The sequence below is a fragment of the Sorex fumeus genome, unplaced genomic scaffold (genome assembly GCF_029834395.1).
Source record: "Sorex fumeus unplaced genomic scaffold, SorFum_2.1 ptg000034l, whole genome shotgun sequence".
Classification (NCBI taxonomy): domain Eukaryota; kingdom Metazoa; phylum Chordata; class Mammalia; order Eulipotyphla; family Soricidae; genus Sorex; species Sorex fumeus.
The window spans coordinates 40,291,412-40,314,158 of NW_026606091.1; the positions used below are offsets into that span (position 1 = coordinate 40,291,412).

A 22,747-nucleotide genomic window follows, 5' to 3' on the forward strand; every position below is an offset into this window, starting at 1 on the left:
CTCTCCATGCAGGTTATATTATTCCTGATTATGTTGGTCATGCGCAAACGTGTTGCTCTCACCATCGCATTGTTCCATGTGGCTGGCAAAGTCTTCATTCACTTGCCACTGCTAGTCTTCCAACCCTTTTGGACGTTCTTTGCCCTTGTCTTGTTTTGGGCATACTGGATCATGACACTTCTTTTCCTTGGCACTACTGGTAAGAACACGTGTTGCTTTTTCCTCTTCTGTGACAAATCTGATTTGCATTAAACTATCTTACATCAGAGAGGACACAAGAGACAGTACAGCAGGTAGGCACTTGCCTTGCATGTGGCTGACCCAGGTTCAATCCCTGGCACCCTGTTGGTCCCCTAAGCACTCCCAGGAGTGATCGCTGAGTGCAGAGCCAGGAGTAAACTCTGAACACTACCACGCATGGCCCGCCAAAACAAAAACAAAACAACAAAAAGACCAAAAAAGATAAAAATCTTCAGACGTTTAATGAACCAATAGCCCCAGCCCTTGGAACTAACATTTGTTTTGGCTCAATAACCCATTTCCCTGTTCACAATGTTTAGATTGTCTTTGCAGTGAGGTTCTAGACAAGGCATGAATTGCATTCTAGTTTTGAGATGGTTATTGGTTAAGTTCTGGTACAAATGTAGACGTTTGGATTTCCTCTGAAGTAAACTAGGGAAGGCAGTACCATTCTGAGTTGTTGCCAAAGTCCCAGTTATCACCAAAGATGAATTTACATCCTTGGGATTGTCTAGTTTGGAAATTATGTGAACCTAGATGCATTTTAATACTAGTTTTTTGTTAGACTGACTTATTGTCATTCTTAGTTATGTAGGTTACACTGAAATTTTTTCATTCTGAGAAGTACTTTAAGATTAGTAAACTTGAAGGGCCAGAATGGCAGTACAGTGGGTAGGGTATTTGCATTGCATGTGAACTGATCTGGGTTTGATCCCAGGAATCCCATATGATCCCTCAAGCTTTCCAAGAATAATTTCTGAGCAAGAGCCAGCAGTAACTCCTGAGCGCTACTAGGTGTGACCCAAAAGATAAAAACAAAGATTAGTAAACCTATATATAATTTCTCTGACCATTCATTATACATTGACTTTTGTAAGAACATGGGCATTGGAGTATATTCTATTCTTTGCTCTTAATTTGGTTTATAATTTTAGGATAAGTAATAAGTATGAAAAAAATTGAAGTAGTTAAAAATTCATCTCAAAACTAAATAACTGCTAATGTGGTAAAAACTATATTAAAATAAATCATGTTTTAAAAGCTTTATGTGATGCCTCTGGGGAAATCAAAATGGTTGGTAGTATAATGTTTGACTTCACAACTTTCTAAGTGCTAATTAATTTTGGTTCTTAATTCAATAGGCCTGTGATTATAAAGTTTGTGTTTGGGGATTGAGAACCTATTGTTGGAAATTGAACTAATAACTGCATTTCATATATAAACCATACAATATACACGCTTATTTTTTTTTCTTTCCTTGATATTTTCCCAGGCAGTGCGGTTCAGAATGACCAGGGCTTTGTGGAATTCAAAGTTTCTGGGCCTCTGCAGTACATGTGGTGGTACCATGTGGTGGGTCTGATTTGGATCAGTGAGTTTATTCTAGCTTGTCAGCAGATGACTGTGGCAGGAGCAGTTGTGACGTACTACTTTACGAGGTAAGAATGTGTTCTCAGAAAATGTAAGATCATTGAAATGATGAATTTTTAAGGAAACCTGGTCAGAGTTCATTCTCTGGTGTCATTGGGAGCAAAATAGCTCAGAGGAGCCCTAAATTCTGTTCACAACACACCCCTGCACCACCACACCACCTCCCACCCCCTGCTCAGGTGGCTCTTGGGGGCCCTAGTACTGCAGGGCTCAAGGGCACCCCATCACTAGGCCTGAGCATTAACTCATCCTGCCTTGTTGGTCATGTACCACGGGAAGGTTTCCCCAAGCATCCTGAGTATCGCTTGGGAGGTCCTCTACAAAAAGAGGGAAGGGAAAGTTATTGGGAGGGAATATGATAAAATATTATAGGTTATCAATTTGGGATTTTTAAAAATGACTGATTTTTTAAAAATACTTGTCTGTAGCTCAACAATCAGAATAACTGATCATGCTATAATTTATATTTGAAAGTAGAGTAAGTCTTCTAGTGGTGATTATATACTTTTGCTTTATTATAGAAAGGTAAAGGTAAAGGCCCTCCCGTTGATTGTCGATTTGCTCGAGCGGGCCCAGTAACGTCTCCATTGGAGACTTTGTTGTTACTGTGTCTGGCATATCGAATACTCTCGGTAGCTTGCCGGGCTCTCCGAGAGGGGCGGAGGAATCGAACTCGGGTCGGCCATGTTGGCCGCTTGTAAGGCGAACGCCCTACCGCTGTGCTATCGCTCCAGCCCCAATTATAGAAAAGCCCATCCAAAGATAAACATTCCCTAGATGTTGGTTTGGATCAGAAACAAGTATCATAGTTCCTTTCCTAACTTTGGGCTATAAAATAGGGATTAGAGATGTCTGGGCAAATGAAATGCCAGACTTTCATGGTGGTTCTGGTGTCAAAGACGTTGATATTAACATTCTTGTAGATCATAATGGCTAAATTTAAAAATGGAATAAAATGAGGTTGCAAGACTGCAGAGATAGCGCAAGTAGTAGAGCACGTGCCTAGGTGGCACAAGGCCTGACTTCACTGTTTGGCCTCCTGTCCCCACCAAGTATCACCAGCTGTGGCCCCTGACTGTCTCCTAGCACTGAGTCTTTAGACCTACACTGTGGGGCTGATCATTGCAGGGAGTGACCCAAAGTCTCCTGCTTTTTAAGCATCACTGGGAATGGTCATGATCACACTGTCACTGTCCTCCTGTTGTTCATCGATTTGCTTGAGCGGGCCCAGTAATGTCTCCATTGTGACAATTGTTACTGCGTTTGGCATATCGAATACGTCACAGGTAGCTTGTCAGGCTTGATAAAAAAGAAAAAAAAAATCAAGTGTCAGGTTTAGGTTGAATATTTTTTACGTTCTATTTTCTGGCTATAAATATTGATTAATAAAAGCTTTTAAAATACAGCTTGATTTAACTTACAGTTTATCATAAGGACCACACCCATCATAAAGAAACAAAATATTAATTTTTATAACATATGTAGAGTCCTTGTGTCTTATCATTAAGGTAGGGCAGAACAATGAACATTTTATTCTATTGTACTTGTACTCTAAACCAGAACTTCTTAAGTTATGGGTTGAAACCCTGTATCAGGTTAAGTAACTGAATGAGGGATTGCTGACAATTATTCTCAAATAAATATATGATTTGTTGTCAGTTTATATACCCAGAATGGTGTAATAATTTCTCAGGTGATATCTGACCCAGGAATAGTCATCGGTGCCCAAGAACCCCTCAGCACTGTTGTGGAACCCTCCCTTGCCCTCTCCAAAAATTTTTCTGCCAAAAAAGCGGTAAAAAAATTTCTCTGCCCAAAAAGCAGTAAAAAGTTTAAGAAACTTTGCTTTAATGCATCTTTTGTGTTTTTCTCCTGGCCTGACCATTGTTTAAAATGTCTTTTGTGTGTTTGTTTCTCCTTATTTGAAATACAGAGATAAAAGGAATTTGCCATTCACACCTATTTTGGCATCAGTGAATCGCCTTATTCGTTATCACCTTGGTACTGTGGCAAAAGGGTCTTTCATTATCACCTTAGTCAAAATTCCTCGGATGATCCTTATGTACATTCACAGTCAGCTCAAAGGAAAGGTAAGGGGAAATGCTTCTGGAAACGTCCGTGGGCACATGCCAGCCCTCGGGTTCTGCTTGTGGTATCGTGGCCAGTCTTGTCCAGACCGTGGATATGTTCTTTGAAAATCGTACTGAGCCAGTCCTTTCTTCTTGTCTCCTGCTCTTGCATTCCATATATTCTGGCAAAAAGTGTCCAGTCATTGTCCTGTGGCATCTTTTCCTTCATGTTGGCTCAGACCCTCTCCTCCACAGACCCTCTGTCCTTCGCAGTGGAGATAATGTGTGCATCGACAAAGCATCCCTCAGGCCCCTGCTCTTCCCACAGACCTTCCCTGGTTCTTGTCATCCCCCTCATGGTGTTGTCTCTCTGCTCTCCTAGGACTTACTGTTCATATCCGATTATGAACCTCAACATTTTTGTGTGTAGCATTTTTTTCTTCCTAGATTTCAAATCCTTGCCAGTCTTATATACCCCACGCTAGAGCTTATGTGCGATAGGTACATCTTGAATTAAACTCATTAAAACATTCAACTGTTAAATTTTGAGGGAAAATGAAAATTGCATTTCGAGGGAAGCATAAATCGCAATGCAAACTGTGATTTAAAATAAAATTTCATTTTCCTTATAATGCCCCAAAGTAGAGAGTAAGAAGGAAAGTGCCTGCCATCGAGGCATGGGGTAGGGTGGAGTGCGGGTGGTGGGAAGGATACTGGGGACATTGGCGGGGAGAAAGCTACACTGGTATTCAATCATTGCATGACTGAAACTCAATCATGAAAGCTTTGTAACTGTATCTCAAGGTGAGTCAATAAAAAAATAAATAAATAATAAAGTATATGAAATTAAAGATCTTTAAAAAAAATTGTTTTCCTAACATTTGTATATGTTGTATGACGGTATGAGTGTTTGTTTTGCTTTTGTTTTGGAGCTATACCTGGCAGTGTTCAGGGCTTACTCCTGGCTCTATACTCAAGATTCAGTCTTGGCATTGCTCAGAGGACCAGATGTGTTGTTGGTTGGCCACGTACAGTGGCTCTGACCCACAGTACTGTCTCTCCAGCTCAGAGTCTTTGGTTGTATTAGTAAGTTCAGTTTTCCTTCCTTTCCAGGAAAATGCTTGTGCCCGATGTGTGCTGAAATCTTGCATTTGTTGCCTTTGGTGTCTTGAAAAGTGCCTAAATTATTTAAATCAGGTAAGATACTTAAAAATAACAGCTAACTTTCAAAGATCCGTTTTCTGTTTCTTCTAAAATAGAATTTACTACTGATGTGGTCCTTGAGTTTAATTAAAAGATGCCATAGTTTTCTCATGTGCTGCACACTGTGCATTGATAAGATGTATAAAATCATATTTTCTCCTTAAAAGGAAAATATCTTCTGGGACCAGAGTGATAGTACAGCATGTAGGGCACGTGCCTTGTATGTTGCTGACCTGAATTTGATTCTTGGCATCCCATGTGGTCCTGTGAGCACCATGAGGACTAATTCCTGAGTATGTAGCCAAGACTAAGCCCTGAACATCACTGGGTGTGGCCAAAAAAGTGGGAGACAAAAGGAACATGTCTTCTTATCTAGGCTCATTATTAGTTGATTTTAATACATGGAGAAGATATCTTAAGGGTATATCTTTCAGGAAGGAAAGACATTTATCACTGTCTTAATTTACAGCCTCTTGTTTGCAGTTTTCCTCTGAATTTCTTCACACTGGTCATAGATGTTTAATTGTTTTAAATACCCGAAGGCTTTAGTGCAAAGCTGCAATAATATTTCTTTCTCTTCTTCTTCTTCTTTTTTTTTTTTGCAACTGTCTACTATCATTCAGAACGAGTGTTCTCTCTTTGGTGGTTTGGGTTTATCCATTGTCCAACAACTAAAGTGTTTTACTTGCCTGGGAGATAATGTTGAAGCAAGTACTATTTCTACAGTGAATGGAGGAATCGCTATTTGCGGGATAGGAGTTCATCGGAGAAAAGATTGGTCCTTTTCCTTAAGTACATAGAGCTCTCTGTGAAGCACTCTACCCATCTTTTCTGCATTTTCTTTCTTTTTACTACTCTCCTGCATTCCCTGGAATCAATTCTGATGCACTGATACTCTGATCTAATAGATAAAAGACGAAAATTGACTTTCTCAACAGTTACCTCTAAGTGGTTGGAGAATAGCATTGCGCTTTTCATCCAGTTGCACTGTGCTTCCCACGAGATGATAGTCCTGTGGTGTGATGTGATTTTGCTGCATTAGAGTTCTGTGGTTAACGTCAAAAAGGAGGCATGGCATTCCATTAGCAAAATTCATGCTTGGAGATCCTAAGACTCAATGAATACAAAGTGTTATTAATTTATAGCAAACATAACGGACAGAAAAATTATGTTCTTTAAAAACTTGCTTTGCAATCAAGACATCCCTGTCAAAGAGTTGATGGATGTGCTAGTGGTGATCATCATACGCCTTGTGCCATTACTAAATAACTCATTCCTTAGAGAATTTGAGTCAGCCCAACTTTCTAGCCTTAGGCGCTGCCATCTGTCACACAGGTCCTTCGAGCCATCTCACCAGTCCCCATCTATTAAATTCTTTCAGAACATACATGAGTCCCGGGATTTTTTTCTGCTGGCATTGGTTTGCCTGTTCTTATACCAGTACCTTATGATGCATTTCTTTCATTCTTAGTTTCTTGGCTTTGGGAGAGGGTATTCTTTTTTGGTTTTGGGACCATACCTGGCAGTGCTCAGGGCTTACTCCTGGCTCTGCATGCATTCAAGGATCACTCCCGGCAGCCTCAGGGAACTATCAGGGACGCCGGGGATTGAATCTGGGTCCGCAGCAGGCAAGGCAAACACCTTATTTGCCGATCTATTGCTCCAGCTTCTTGGTCTTAGTTTTTTAACACTCCTCGTTTACCGTCTGAAATATTATTTAGATTATTAGCAGAATAGAGCAAAATGATCATGCTAATTATAATGCCAGCTGACATTTATGTCACACTTCACACGTGCCAGGCGCATAGGCCCTCACTTCCCTTGCCATCTCCTACTTAGAATTAGGAATGAGTTCATGCTCCTTTACATTTTCTCCTATCTTTTACTATCTTTTTTTTTTTTTTTGAGATCAGTTTGCAACCTAAAGTCAAAAACCTTGAGCACAGCTCGAAAACTTGAACAACCCACAGGACTCATTGAGGCCGATTACATTACTTGTAAATGGGCGCCTTAGACAAGTGGAAGCAGGACACAGTTATAGAAACTGGCAAATTGAAGAGCTCACACCGCTCACGTTTCATGAGAAGAAGTCAAAGGCAGTTTCTATTTAGCTTCAGTATACTGCTGCTAAGTGAGAATTTATGGATAGTTTCTAACTCGTCCGGTTTTATGAGAAACCAGGATTCTGGATGCTTGCATTTTATTGTTTGCTTTCATCAGTCTAGTCCTCAATTAAAATGGAAAAAAAATCCGAGTCAAAGAAATAGCTCCATAAAAGGAGATAGACAGAGAGAGAGAGGGAAGAGAGAGAGAGAGAGAGAAGAGAGAGAGAGCAAAGTACTTGACATAGAGACAAGATGGGGGGTGAAAGGGAAGAGAGTAGGAAAACTGAGGACAGTGGTATTGGTGGTGGGAAATGTGCACTGGTGGAGGGATGGGTGTTGGATTATTGTATTACTGAAGCCCAACCACAAACAGCTTTATAACTGTGTATGTCATGGTGATTCAATTAAAATAATAATAATAATAACAATAATAATAATTAAAAAATAGGTCTGTGGACCACACAGTTATTTTTTTGTTGCCCTATTTACTGGAGAATTTAGAGAGTAATAGAGAGGAGTACTGATACGGTGGTATAGTAGACCAAAGTGATTTTGCAGCAAGAAGTTCCATAATCCTAGACTGTTTCAGTGACTAACAGCATGGGAAATATAGCTGGCTTTGAAAAGGAGCTTTAGATTTGAAAAATAAGCCATTTCTTATAAATAGCTTAGGTGCTAGAATTTTGCAAATAAACAGTGAAATGTGAACTGCACTTTGTTTCTGCAGGTGTTTATCTCAATGTGACATGCAGGTGATTAAACATCTCATCTAGCACATAGAGTTCGCTTCAGGTAGCGGTTGTTGCAGCTAGAATTTGTTTCTGTTGTGCTTTGGATTACTCAGGCCTTGGTTTACTTGGACACTGTGGAAAGGCTGCATGTAACAGTGGAAGGAATCTGCTCTCTGACTAATCAGTTCTTAATATAATAAACCCTTTCTCTACATACTGTGAGTGGGAGTCGTAGAGAATATTTTGAGCACTTACTACATTATCGCTTGCTCTCAACAATTCTGTGTGAAAGCCTATTTTCTCTGTTTATACATGAGAGAATTAAAACTGGCATTTTATGGCCTAAAGTGAGGAAATTCTGAAATCTAAGTTTGCAGGTTTCTTGCCATTATATCACCCAGCCCTCATGTAAATATAGACACTTTCATAAAAGGATGCTATGTTTTATGCAACACAACCCTAATTTAGGTTGGTGACATACTTTTGATTCTTGTAATCCTTAGTCTAAAAATGTAAGGATGGAATGAAATTTCAAGGTTTGATTTTATGTCCTTCCCATCCCACATTCAAAATAAGAAAAGGCTGCTTTTAATTACCTTTTCCATTAATTATGATTTATATGTAGAGTTGCACACATCCTACTTCCTTTTTCTTACCTTGCTTTCTTCTATTGAGTGACTTTGTGCTTAAAGATTTTAAACTTTTAAGAGAATTTCTAGGTCATTAATAAGTATAGGAAAGAAGATATGAAAATGTGGCAGCTGTTCTCTGGAACAGATGACCAAGCATGCCTGGGTTACCTATATATGCTCATCCTCTGCCCTATTACAATATAATAATATAATATAATTGCTTGCAGATAAGCAGTATCCCCTTGCTATATCACACAAAAATGTTAAGTGTCCACTTGGACTAATGGGCATCTTTTGAAATAGATTGCTGTGTGAGGATCCTATTATTTGGGAGTTGAATAGTCCTAAGACTCCATCCTGCCTTAGCAGATATTCAGCCCCAGCTTAGTTTTATTCTGAAAGACTGTCTAAGAAGATGAAACCTCTGAAAATCTCAGCTCAGTAGTCTTCAGGAAGCTGTGAGAACAGTTAATAAGGAGAGCCACAAAGGACTTGAGAATTTCTTGAGGAACTTATGCAGGGTTCCTCGTAGACGAGTAGTTTCAGAAACAGAAATAAACTGGTCTACAGTGATTGATAATGCCTTTTCCTTCCCAAAGAGGATATCTGAACATTTAAGTGATTTTTTACCTTGGGAGTGGGAGAAAGGACTTATAAAATACCTAGAAACTTCTTTCTGTCAGTTGAATTCGGAGAAGTTGCACAGATCTATAAGAATCTTGTCCAAAAACTTTACATTTCAGATCGTGTTCTACCTTATAGCTGAGAGTTATGAAAAGAAATCTGTGTTGCCTCCTTTTATGTATAGAGTTGAATAGACTTCTGTTAAAGAAAATAGCCTGGAAGGGGCAACAAGGAAGAGTGGAGGAAGAATTTTCAAACTGAGACTTCTGAAAATTAATGTGTATGATTTGACGCTGGTTAATTTTTTTTAAATTTTTTTAGTTTAAGGGCCACATCCAGCAGCTCTCTGGGTTTGATCCTGGCTCTGCACTCAAGGATCACTCCTGGTGGGGTTTGGGGGACCATACGGGGTGCCAGGGATTGAACATGGGTCAGTCGCTTGCGAGACAAGTGCCTTGTCTACTGTACTAGCTCTCCAGTCCTATTATATAGTTGATTTAAATGAATTATCATATCCCTGATTCTCAGTATTGAAGTGCTTTTTGGTTGGTTGGTTTTGGTTTTGTGAACCACCTAGCACTGCTTCAGGGGACTATGTGGTTGAACCAGACTTTCAGGCATGCAAAGCGTATACTCCACCCCTTGAGCTATCAGTATCTCTCTGACCCCCGATGTTTTTTTTTTCTTTTAAACTTAAGGAAAACCCTTATAACCAACATAGGTGGATAATTTCCCCCTAAAAGACAGTTATCAAACAACTAGTTCGTTAGTATCTTCTCCATTGTCTTAGGGGAAATAAAGTATTTCTCATCAGTTAAGTTATATTGTACATAACTGACAGCATTTCTCAGTTACTGAAATAGAGCCCTGTGGTGGAAGATTTTGAAAGACTGGAAGCTCTGGGGAAAGGGACTTGAAATGTGATGTGGTTTGTATTTCAGGCAGGGTAGGAGGTGGGTTCCACCGTCTCTGTGTGAGGTTATTATTGATCCTTGGTAGTATTCTAGAGCAGGAATCAGCAGAGTTTTTCTGTAAATGGACAGAAAGTAAATATTTTTGACCTGTAGTCTGTCATAGTCACTGAGCCCTGCCTGATGGTAGGGGAAACTTGTAGAATGGCCCATCCATCAAGGCCCAACCCCAGTACCCAAGAGAGCGTCAGTCCCACTCAGACTAAGAGATTAAGGAGGCACTTTCCTCCAAGGGGAATTGTGGCTCTGTTCCCAGGAGGAAGAGATATCAAATGTTTGGCATGAAAGTGTTGGCCTGCTACAATAGCTCTGAGAATTGACAGCCTGGGTAAAAGCCACACAGAGGAGATGGTAGATATCAGAGATAGAACAGCAAAGCCGTTTGATGCCTTTGCAGTACAGACGAGCTTTCCAGTCATCATGGAATGGTACAAGTCTGTCACTTTTATTCACACAGTGAGGAACCTGAGACTTTGGCGCAAGGGTAAAGTAGATTTGATTTACTAAGACAGTGGGAACATTTGAAGATGTTCGTAGGTGTTGGGGAAAGATTTGTGTTATAATAAATATCAGTGTTTGCAAGGAACCATAAAAACTGCCAGACTGGAAGATAGCTCAAGGGGATGGAGCACACAGACCATTTTTCTGGGAGCCTTAAATTCAATCCCTGGTATCGAGTGTTCCCATGAGCTCAGCTGGAGTAACCTCTGAGCACTTTGCCCAGAATAACTGATGAGCACCTGCTATGTACCCCAAAAACAAAACACAAAAAGAGTCTTCTCCAGCAATACCACTCCTGGGACTATATCCCAGAGAGGCAAAAAAGTATAGTCGAAATGACATCTGCACTTGTATGTTCATTGCTGCACTGTTCACAATAGCCAAAATCTGGAAAAAACCCGAGTGCCCAAGAACAGATGACTGGTTAAAGAAACTTTGGTACATCTGCGCAATGGAATACTATGCAGCTGTTAGAAAAGGTGAAGTCATGAAATTTACATACAAGTGTTTCTACATGGAAAGTATCATGCTAAGTGAAATGAGTCAGAAAGAGAGGGACAGACATAGAAAGACTGCACTCAACTGGGGAATCTAGAGTAACAGAATGAGAGTCAAATACCCAAGAATAGTTGAGGTAGTACCAGGAGGTCTGCTCCATGGCTTGGAAGCTGGCAGCACATGCTGCGGGAAAAGGCAGCTCACATAGAAAAGGGAACACCAAGTAAAGGGTGTGTGAAGGATTCGCTCAGGTTTTGAGATGTGCGCTAAAAGGAGACTATAGACCAAACACGATGGCCACTCAAGACCTCTATTGTAAACCGCAACACCCTAAAGGAAAGAGAGCAAAAGGGAATACCCTGCCACAGAGGTGGGGTGGGGAGGGGGATACTGGGTTCATAGGTGGTGGAGAATGGGCACTGGTGGAGGGATGGGTACTCGATCATTGTATAACTGAAACCCAAGCACAAAAGTTTGTAAGCCTGCGACTGTACCTCATGGTGTTTCACTAATTAAAAGAAGAAATTTTTTTAAAAAGTCTTCTATGTTGAAATACTCTTCACCATATTAATATTTTTAAATGCTTTTTTTAGTTTTTCTTTAATTTTTTGCTTTTTGGGTCACAACCTGCGATGTTTAGGGATAACTCCTGGATTTGCACTCAGGAATCACTCCTGGCAGTGCTCAGGGGACCATATAGGATGCTGGGAATCGAACCCAGGTCGGCCGCGTGCAAGGCAAATGCCCTACCCACTGTACTATCACTTCAGTCCCCAGCTTTGTATTTTCTTATGATTAATCTGTACCACCCCAAAGATAACAGGTTTGAAATATTTTGCAAGCTATGATTTAACTACTTGAAACACATCTTGTTTTGGGGGTTGTTTTAATTTTGGGGGCCACACCTGGTGGTGCTTAGGGCTTTCTTCTGGCCCTGTACTTGGGGATTACTCCTGGCAGGGCTCTGGGGATCATATGTGGTGCCGGGGATTGAACCAGGGTTGGCCACATGCAAGTCAAACGCCCTACCTCCTTTATTATCTCTCCAGCCCCTGCTTGATTCGTGTGTTAACAAAGTGTGATGTGTCTGTTTATTATATTTACTATATAACTTATGTAAATTGAGAGAAATATTCTTACTGTTGTCCAGAATGCATACACAGCCACAGCTATCAACAGCACCAACTTCTGCACCTCTGCAAAGGACGCCTTCGTCATCCTCGTGGAAAATGCTTTGCGAGTGGCTGCCATCAACACAGTGGGCGATTTCATGTTATTCCTAGGCAAGGTGAGACCATGCCTGTTATCTAAGACACGTTAAATTTTTGCATATACATATATTTGCTCTTTAATTTTACATATATCTTCACTCACCAAAAACCTAGAAGACGACTCTGTGATTTAATATGTAGTAAGCCCTTACGAAACTTTTTATATGTATCAGGTACTGTTCTGATAACATTCTATTAGGCACATTTAATCACAAGTTTGTAAATAAAATTTTACTTTTTTGTTTAATTTTCTTCGAAAGCCTTACGCGGCAGTGCTTTGGGGGCTATTGTCAGCTTGTTGGGGATTATGCAGTGCTGGGATTGAACCCGGTTGTCCTGCATGTTTTGCATGCAAAAGCAAGGGTTCTGGTGCGATGATTTCTCTCCTCAGCTCTACGAAGTTCCATTATCATCCTCACTATACAGAAGAAACAGAGGGATGGAGGGATTTTGTTGTTCGCCCATGTTTCTCCTTTCAGATTTTGACCATAAAGAGTGAACAAATTGAGCCCCAGGGATAATTCAGCGGTAGAGCATCATCTGACATACATGAGCCCATGAATTCCATCCCCAGCTTCACCCAGGTGCCCCACTGTGATCTTGGCTGCTCTGATGCTTGGGAGCACCAGTGCCACAAGAAAGCAAGTACAAGCACCACAATAGAAGAATGACCCCTGGTCATTCCAGTTGCATCAGCTGAAAGGCAAGAAAGGCAATGCAGGGAAAGAACTCATAGGTAGGGCTGGATTGATGCTCTGCATGCTGGGCCACTGGGTGATTTCCCCAACTCTGCTTGGCCCCCCAGGCCCCTAGCCAGGAATAGTCCCTGTGTGCTGTGGGGTATGATCCAAACCGCAGTACCACCACCTCCCTGCAAAAGAGAGAAGAGAAAGGGGAAAAAGAAAAAATAAACAATGTATAGTGGCTGGGAGTACTCCAGGAGCCTGACCTGGACCGAAGTCTTAGCTCTGTCACTGCTAGTGTGTGACCTCGGGCAGGATTCATAACTGGTCTGTGCTTCAGTTTGCTCATGTATAAAACCGAGAGGAAGGCAATGTCAAACCCAGTGATCCTTAATTCTTCTTATCTTGAGGTAGTAACCAATTTGTTCTTCAAAAATACTGTGATTCCCTGACACTGCATGATCCCCTCAAAAGCACGGCCAAATGAGACCCATGCCCATTGAGCCAGGAGTAGCACCAGAGCACTGCCAAGTGTGGCATCCAAGCAAAATGGATAAATAAGGATCTGGAGAAAAAAATCAGTGGGTGAGGTACTTAGCTTGCATGTGATCAACATGGGTTTGATTCCCAGCACCACATATGGTCCCCTGAGCCCCACCAGAAGTGACTCCTGAGTACAGAGCCAATATGTGATATGTGACCCTAAAAGAAAGAGAGAGAGAGAAGGCCAGAGAGACTTGATTAAATAAGTGTTGTGCAATAATTGTATAACTTTATTTTTAAAACATTTTAAAGAAAATATTTATAATACAATACAAAGTAAAGGGAAGGAATACAAACTGACTTTTCTTCAAAATTATAAATTCTTCACTGACTGGTATATAACTAATACCCTGAACACACCATTGCATATTACCAGTAGGCAGTCTATAAGTGTTTCTTTGAATGTGTGAAAACTATATATTATTAACCTAAGAAGTATTTTGAGGATCCAGAGGTAGCACAGGGAGCTAGCAGATCCTGGGTTTGACTGCTGGCAACTTATGATTTTCCAAACACCGCCAGGAGCCATGCATTAGGTGGAAGTAGCCTCTGAGCACCTCTATGTATGGTTCAAAAGCCAAAAAAAACTGAAAGAGAGGGATAAAGGAATATTTTGACAGATCATTCATTAGACTATAGGGTAAGATAAACATTTTAAAGCTTTCTGTTTTGTCTATTTTTTTCCACTCCATGGCAAAATTGGGTGAGAGAAATCTTGAAATCTTATTTTGACTTTGAAAAGACATCATTCTTAATACTTTTAGGCATTTTCAGTCAATTTCTCAATTTCCCTCCTTCCTTGCCTCTCTCCCATTGTTCATTTTCTCCGTCCCTCTTCCCTCCTGTCTTGCACATCAATACTTTTTCCCTGAAAACAGGTCGGAATCCTTGAGGTAGAATTAATGAGTTGGTAGAGTTATTAATGTACATTATTGAATCACTTTCCACGCTAGTACATTTTGAGTGATAGATTTATAATAGTAAACATTTTTTACTAAGAAACCGAAAAATTTAATGAGGAGGGGAAAAGAGTATCTGGTTTCAAACATACTAAGATATTCCTTAGTTTTTCTTCATCTTTTCTTCATCTCCTTTTTTCAATGTAGTTCTGGAGGCCAGAGAGGTCATACAGGGCTTAAGATGCTGGTCTTGCTCACAGCAACCCTGTTCAACCCGCCGCACTGAGTGATCCCCAGAGGATGCTGGGAATCACCCTCAAGCACCAAGCCAGTTGTAGGCCCTGAGAACTGCTGGGTGAGACCCAAGCTCCTTCCAACCCAAGTGTCATTCTGGGGAACAGAAAAAAAGTAATGCTCTAAGTGCATACTTGGTATGCAGGAGTCCTGAGTTCCATCCTTGAAGCACCACTGAGAACAGCCCTCAAGCACAAAATGGGAGTGGCTTCCTGAGCACTGCTTGATATGGGCCCTCCAGAAAAAAAAAAAAAACTAAAATGTAGTTCTGATTATAGAACACTGTGTACTTTTGAAAAGAGTTTCTTTCATTATAGTTAAATACAGAAATAGTTTCTGACCATTTAGTTCATTGCTATTAAAATCAAATAAATATGTCAGGATTGAATTACTGGTACAGTTAACACTTTGGATGAATCTTGAGACAAGTGTACTGAAAAAAAAAATTCTAATAAGTAAATAGTGCATGGTTACATTTATATAATATCCTTCAATAACAGTACTGTGAAAGTGGAAAACAAATTTTTTTTTTTTTGCTTTTTGGGTCACACCCAGCGATGCTCAGGGGTTACTCCTGGCTTATGCACTCAGGAATTACTCCTGGCGGTGCTCGGGGGACCATATGGCATGCTGGGAATCGAACCTGGGTCGGCCATGTTGGCTGCATGCAAGGCAAACGCCCTACCCGCTGTACTATCGCTCCAGCCCCGGAAAGTACATTTTTGACCACCATGTTAGAGATAGCCTTGATGGGGAATAAGGGTAGCTATTATAGCTATTAAAATTCAGGTTTCCGAGTGTCAGGGATGTGACCCAGTGGCTCAGTGCCTGCTTTGCGTGTATGAGGTCCTGGATTCAATCTCCATTACTGCCCAAAAAAAAGTTGAAGTAATCTGTTACTTGGGTTTTGTTTGCTTGTTCGTTTTTTACTGTATTCCATATGAATATCACTATTTTGATTGTGGTGTTACACTACAGATTTTGTAAGATGTTGGCATATATTCATAATTACCTTAAAACTTAAATTTTGTTCAAGTCCTGAGTCTGAAAAGATAAATAGAAGCATCATATTATCTGACTTTGAAGTATGTACATGTGACAATGTTTAATTAAGACTGTTTGAATAGAAACAAACACAGAGATCAATAGGATAAAATCGAAATCCCAGAATTGAAATCCCAGAAATCAATTCACATACTTATCATTGTTTAATCTATGATAGAGTACTGAAGACCGTGCACTGGAGAAAGGAAAGTCTTTTCAATGAAAGATATTTGATCAACAGTACAGATACATACAAAAGAATGAAACTACATATCTAATTCCTTTTGAAATATTATTCAAATGGATTAGAGACCTGGATGTCAGACCCCAAACCATAAATTCCATAGAAGATAAAGATGAAACATTGCAAAACATGTTTCTGATGTCTTTGGGGACTCAGCCACAATCACAAAAGAAAGGGGAAGCAGAGAGAAACAATTGGGACTATGCTGAATTTTAAAACATTTGTACAGCAAAAGAAAATATAGGTAGACTACAGAATTGGTAGCACAGCGGGTAGGGCGTTTGCCTTGCATGCAGCCAACATGGCCGACCCGAGTTCGATTCCTCTGCCCCTCTCGGAGAGCCCGGCAAGCTACCGAGAGTATTCGATATGCCAGACACAGTAACAACAAAGTCTCCAATGGAGACGTTACTGGGCCCACTCGAGCAAATCGATGATCAACGGGAGGGCCTTTACCTTTACCTTTACAGAATTGGAAAAGATATTTGCATATAATATATCTATGATAGGTGACAGGTAAAGACCTCACATAACTCATTGACAACAGAAAATAACCATCCTAGTCATAAATGGACAGAAGATTTGAATAGACACTTCCCTGAAGAAAACAATCGTATTACCAGCAAGCATCTTTTCTTGTTTTAATTGGGACTAGGTGTCTCAGGGCTTACTCCTAGCTCGGTGCTTAGGGATTACTCCTGGTTATGCTGGGGGACCATATGTGGTACCTGGGTGCTCTTTTCTTCTCACCAATAAACATCTGAAAAGATGCTCACCATCACTAATTATCAGGGAAATGCACATCAAAGCAGCAGTCATTTACTACTTCACACCCGTAAAAATGGCTGACATCAAAAGAAGAAGTGATGGAAAGGATGTGGAGAAACCAGAAGCCATAGGTACTGTTGGGAAAGCACGTTGGTGCACTCATTTTGGGAAACTGGAATTTCTCATGAGCCTAATAAAAGAGCTTTCATATGATCCAGTGACCCCCAACTCCTACTTTCGGATATCTCTCTGAAGAACATGAAGACATAACACTAGAACCTGTGTCTACTCCAGAGTTTATTGCAGCGTTATTTATGCGAACTCAAATACGGAAATAAAGTACCTATGAGCAAATGCATATGGTGTGGTGCATAGATGGTATGGAATATTACAGAGCTATGTAAAGATGAACTTTTGCTATTCACGAAAACATAGGAGGAATTCGAGATCATCGGAGGAAAAAGACAAGCATTGGATGCTTTCACCCAGTGTGTACAATGTAAGGATATAAAGTTGATAAGTACACAACATAAGCCAGTGGATAATGACAACAAAACTGAAACCACCTGGAGAGAAGTGGATGGGTAGGGAGAAAAAGGAAAGCAGGTCTAAAGAGAAGGTGTTAGACCGTATTTGTAAATAAACAGCAGAATCAAGAAAAATTAAAAGAAACAACAGTGTCATAGATTCTATTTCTGTGCATTCTTCAGTAGTCTCGTGGAATGTTAAATGAGATGTGGAAGGGACCTTGTCTTCTCTAAAGTCTTGGTCAGCTTGTGCTCTTTGCTCTATGGGAAGCTTCAAAGGTAAAAGTAGAAATTTATAAACCCCCTAAACATTCTGGAGTTTTTAGAAAGGGAGTGGGGGACACATTTGGTTCTATGCACTGGGATCACACCTGATAGTGCTCAGGGCACCGTATGTGGTGCCAGGGATTGAACCCGGGAGTACTTTACCCATCATACCAGCCCCATTTAAACATTTTTAAATAAATGAAATACATAATATCACTTTGTTGGAGGTATAGTAACTTTGTACACCAAAAACAATAATATTAATATTTTTGTAACTAGCCTCAAATATAAATAAAATAATTAAATAACATGCATGCTGTAGGTACAGTGGCCTCAATAAAAGTACCAAAAATAAACCCAAATTCCAAGTAACTTTGCTTCTGTGTGAAATGTTTTTCCTCTACTTAATAACTTTTTCTAAAACTGTGTTTCCATTGATATTTTGACTTCGATCAATAAAAATTAGAATATGAAATTTTTTATATGCGCTGTTTTGTGGTTAAAATGTTTTAAAGCATGGATCCATGCGGGTAAGGGTATCAGCCAAGTAAGATTTGTGATGAAAGGAAGAAGGGATAGAGGAAGAAAAACAGAGAAAGGAAAGAAAAAGAAGAATGAGAGGGAGGGAAGAGCAGAAGGTACAAAGAGGAGAGGGAGGGAGCAAAAAGATAAACAGTTATCAAGCTATGGATTAATAAGAATGCTTGTTTCAACAAACAGGATGTATGTCCTCTTGGGCCTATTTTAAAGATGGACGCAGACTCAGAAAGTTTAAATGAACTTGCATATACTCATATAACTAAGAAGTACTAATTCCTTGATTTAAGGGAACATTTCTCCTGACTCCAAAACAATTCCTTCCTACTTCACTGGCCTATATGCATCTTGTAAGAAGACACTTTTATCCGTCTCTTCCATTGTGTCATCAGTAATTTATCCCGTAGAACAGAAGTTTAAACTTTTTAAATTATGTACCCTAGGACAAAAATGTTGAGCCCATTTATTCGTGATTTATGTCTAACCTTTACGAATATATGCATTATAGGCAATAATATAAAATGACATTTAAATGTGTTAGAAATAGAAAACCCAAGTGATTCTTCTGAACCCTTCTCAGGCAGATGCGTTGTACCATGAAAGGCCTTGCTGTGGACTAGTATTTCATACAGGCAGGGCCTTTATCACAGCCACTGATCTTTATCGACCCAGTCAGCCTGAGCAGGTTGGCTATCACCACTGAGCATGTTTCCAGATCTATAAAATAAGGATGACACCATTTGCTGTAAACCATCAACCGAACAATGAAAAGAGGAAATAAAATGTATGGAAAGAACCCTCGGTTTTCTGAAAATTTGAATGTGCTGCGTATGAAGTGATAGAGCATAAGAGTTAAGTGGTTCATGATAACAAGTGGCCCTTTTAGCAAAGTGGCTCTGTCTTTCCTTCCTGTATGGGATTTCAGGGCATACCTCTTTTTTTCCCAGATAACCCAAATCTAAACTTCATGAAAGATCATTTTAAGTTTGCCACATATTCTAAGTGAAGTATGGAGCCGAGAGAGGAGTGTTGCAGAATTATTTGTCTGTAAACAATATGTCGCTAGCTATAAGATAGTGTTTAAATAAAATTTAAGTCACTCATTAATTGAAATTATATTACTGAGGAAGTACTTAGGAAATATTTATGATGATACTATAAATATTAATGAAGCTTTTAATGATTTGTTTATGTAATATTACTTCATATAAGTGAAGATACTTATAAAAATATGTAGCAATACTCTAAAATGTTGATCATTTTATTCTGAGTGCTGAGTTTGTATGATATTTTTTCTCGAAAATAAAACATTTATCTGTAGAAAGTGCTGCTGATGCTGAAGAAATGAAGTCTGAGGGAGTAAATATAACATTTGGGAAACCTGATTATTTTTAAAAAATATTAGAGACGTTTAAAAGATAAGTTTTATGGGAGAGAGCAATAGTACAGCGGGCAGGGCACTTGCCTTGCATGCCGGGTTCAATCTCCAGCATCCCGTATAATTCTCCAAGCACCACTAGGAGTCCAGGAGTAACCCCTGAGCAATACCCGGTGCGACCCCACACACACTTAAAAAAAAAACACCCTGAAAATAAAGATGAGTTTTGTATTTACATCACATGACAGGCACGTATGCTTTTGTAGATCAATTTATATGGATTCAACTTCATAATTTGAACTGGAATGGAAGTATGCAGCCATCGTTCTAGAGGAGTAGAATGTTTTTGTCTGCCATGAAGATGCCGAAGTAGCGCAGGAGGGTATTAAACGTGCTCTCTGTTCTCTCTGCTTTAGGTGCTGATAGTCTGCAGCACAGGATTGGCTGGGATTATGCTGCTCAACTACCAACAGGATTACACAGTCTGGGTGCTGCCTCTGATCATCGTCTGCCTCTTTGCTTTCCTAGTCGCTCATTGTTTCTTGTCCATCTACGAAATGGTAGTGGATGTATTATTCTTGTGTTTTGCCATTGATACAAAATATAATGATGGGAGTCCTGGCAGAGAATTCTATATGGATAAGGTGCTGATGGTAAGTGCTTCAGATGCCTTGCTACTTTAGAGGTAAAAATACTAGCCAACATGTTCTGCAAAATACTTTCTACATTTAATTTCCTTTAGCTGTAGCTGAGTAATTTAAAATTGGTTTGTTTTTGTTTTTAAGGAGCTTGATCTTGAACAAAGTTGGGAAAGGACGCCCTTTTTGGCATAAAAAGACTATTTCAAGTCAGTTTAGCGAAATCACTAATAAACATGAGTCCATACATTTTCATAATGTGGGTCCCGTCTCTGTCGTTCAACCAGTTTAAATCATTTTCTGTTTGTTTTGTTTTGGGGCCACACCTGGCTGTGCTTAGGACTACTCCCGGCTTGGCAGCCTGGGTCAGTTCTGGTAGTGTTCAGACACCATGCTGTGTCGGTGACCAAACTGGGCCTCCCACTTGCAAAGTATGCACTCCAGTCCTTTGGGCCATTTCCCCAGCCCTGAATGAAGTTTTTAAACCTCACTTTTAGACCTTGAGTTGGAACAATGAACCATTGGTATTAACTTTTGTGGCGGGGAGGGGGAGTGACCACGGGCTAGTGGGGGCCCAGAAGTACTCAGGGCTTACTCGTGGCTCTGTGCTCTGGGGTCACTACTAGCAGTGCTTGCAGCCCCTTATATCGGGAATAGAACCCAGGTTAGCTGTGTGCAAGACAAGCAAGCACCCTACCCTCTGTTCTATTATTTCAACCCCAGACAGACTTTTTTGAAAAGAAATTTTTTAAATATATTTTTAAAATATATGTGTATATATGTAAAATATGTATAGTTTGGTAAAAACTATATATCTTTATAGTTTATACTTTGTTAAAAAGGTAAAGGCCCTCCCGTTGATCGTCGATTTGCTCGAGCGGGCCCAGTAACGTCTCCATTGGAGACTTTGTTGTTACTGTGTCTGGCATATCGAATACGTCACGGGGAGCTTGCCAGGCTCTGCCGTTCGGGCGAGATACTCTTGGTAGCTTGCCGGGCTCTCCGAGAGGGGCGGAGGAATCGAACTCGGGTCGGCCATGTTGGCTGCGTGCAAGGCAAACGCCCTACCGCTGTGCTATCGCTCCAGCCCAGTTTATATTTAGTTTATATTTATATATTTTTAATTTATGTTTAATTTTCTATGCTTAGCAGTATTAATGCTTTCTTTTTCCCTTCTAGAGTTATTTTATATAATTCGGGGGGAGCCATACCTAGTGGTGCTCAGACCTTACTCCTGGCTCTACATTCAGGGATCATTTCTGACAGGACTTGGGGGACCATCTGTTGGGAGCCAGAAATCCAGCTTGGTTCATCATGGCAAATGTCTTACACACTTTACTATCACTCTGGCCCCATTCTAGGGTTATTTTAAAGAGGTGACCTATGAAGTAAAATGTTCCTGGTTTATTTAACCTTGATTTAGAGAAAGTAAAACAAAATAAAACAGGATTCTAGGTACGTGAAAGTAGTCTTTCATTTAAGAAGTATTTTCTCTTCCAAATAGATTATTATCTCTTTGAGACTGGCTGAGATTGTCAGAATAAATGATTGTAGCACTGTAGCACTGTCCTCCTCTTTTTCATCTATTTGCTGGAGTGGGCACCAGTAACGTCTCCATTGTGAGACTTGTTACTGTGTTTGGCATATCGAATACACCACAGGGAGCTTGCCAGGCTCTGCCGTGCGGGCACCATACTCGGTAGCTTGCTGGGCTCTCCAAGAGGGGTGAAGGAATTGAACCCAGGTTGGCCACAGGCAAGGCAAACACCCTACCTGCAGTGCTATCTCTCCAGCCCGAGAGTAAATGACTGGGGGAAAAAGTATATCGGCGAACCATAGTCTAGCTTCCCAAATTCAACCTCTCTGATGGATGATAGGATGGTTGAAGTGTGTTATCGGACTAGGAGGCATTTAAGAAGATTGAGTCAAAAATGGAAATGTACTTGAGAGTTTCCCCACTTGAGTCAGAGAAGATTCAAGGCTTGCTGTGTTCTGGTTCTGTTTTGCAGGAGTTCGTGGAAAACAGTAGGAAAGCAATGAAAGAAGCTGGTAAGGGCGGTGTGGCCGACGCCAGGGAGCTAAAGCCGATGGTAGGTGGAGATGAGGCGGTGGCTGCCCTCCAAGAATTTCACTTTCACTTCCTCTCTCTCTCTGTCTTCACTGACTGCGCTTCTTCAGGAGAAGCTTTTGTTATCTGTATCACACAGGACGTGCTGCTCTTTCTGTTATGTTTGCCCATCACTTGGACGGCAGAGTTCTTGTCACAACTGAGACCACCTTCTGTAAAAGTACGCTGAAAGGAACTGAGTCTTCCTCCATGCGTCTGCAGACTCGAGGCTGTCTCTGTCCCCAGAGGGAAATTCTCCCAATTGTTTCCTTTTTAACTGTCAGTATTTCGTTTCCATCAGACTGTACGCTCAAACTGACAGTCTGGTTTTTAATCCCTCTGAGCAGGGGATAATAACCGTTCCTTTCAACTTACTAAAATTTATATTTCCCCCTCTTAAATATTGGTTGATGTTGCTGTCTTCCCCACCCCCCATTCATTGACTTTTTTCTCTGCTGCATGAATTGTACTTTCTTTGTTCAAACTTTTTTTCGTAGTAAACAAGGCTATTTCCATCAACACCCACATTCCATTCATTAAGA

General features: G+C 40.4%; 1 protein-coding gene across 1 annotated transcript in view; it reads left to right on the plus strand.

Annotated features, from left to right (window-relative positions):
* Positions 1-22,747, plus strand: part of SLC44A1 (solute carrier family 44 member 1) — a 159,888-nt gene that overhangs the window by 132,088 nt on the left and 5,053 nt on the right. The window contains exons 9-15 of the mRNA XM_056117351.1: positions 13-199; positions 1,514-1,679; positions 3,605-3,761; positions 4,854-4,937; positions 12,156-12,293; positions 19,877-20,113; positions 22,108-22,188. Coding sequence (XP_055973326.1) covers positions 13-199; positions 1,514-1,679; positions 3,605-3,761; positions 4,854-4,937; positions 12,156-12,293; positions 19,877-20,113; positions 22,108-22,188 — 1,050 coding nt within the window. The remainder of the gene's footprint in view (positions 1-12; positions 200-1,513; positions 1,680-3,604; positions 3,762-4,853; positions 4,938-12,155; positions 12,294-19,876; positions 20,114-22,107; positions 22,189-22,747) is intronic.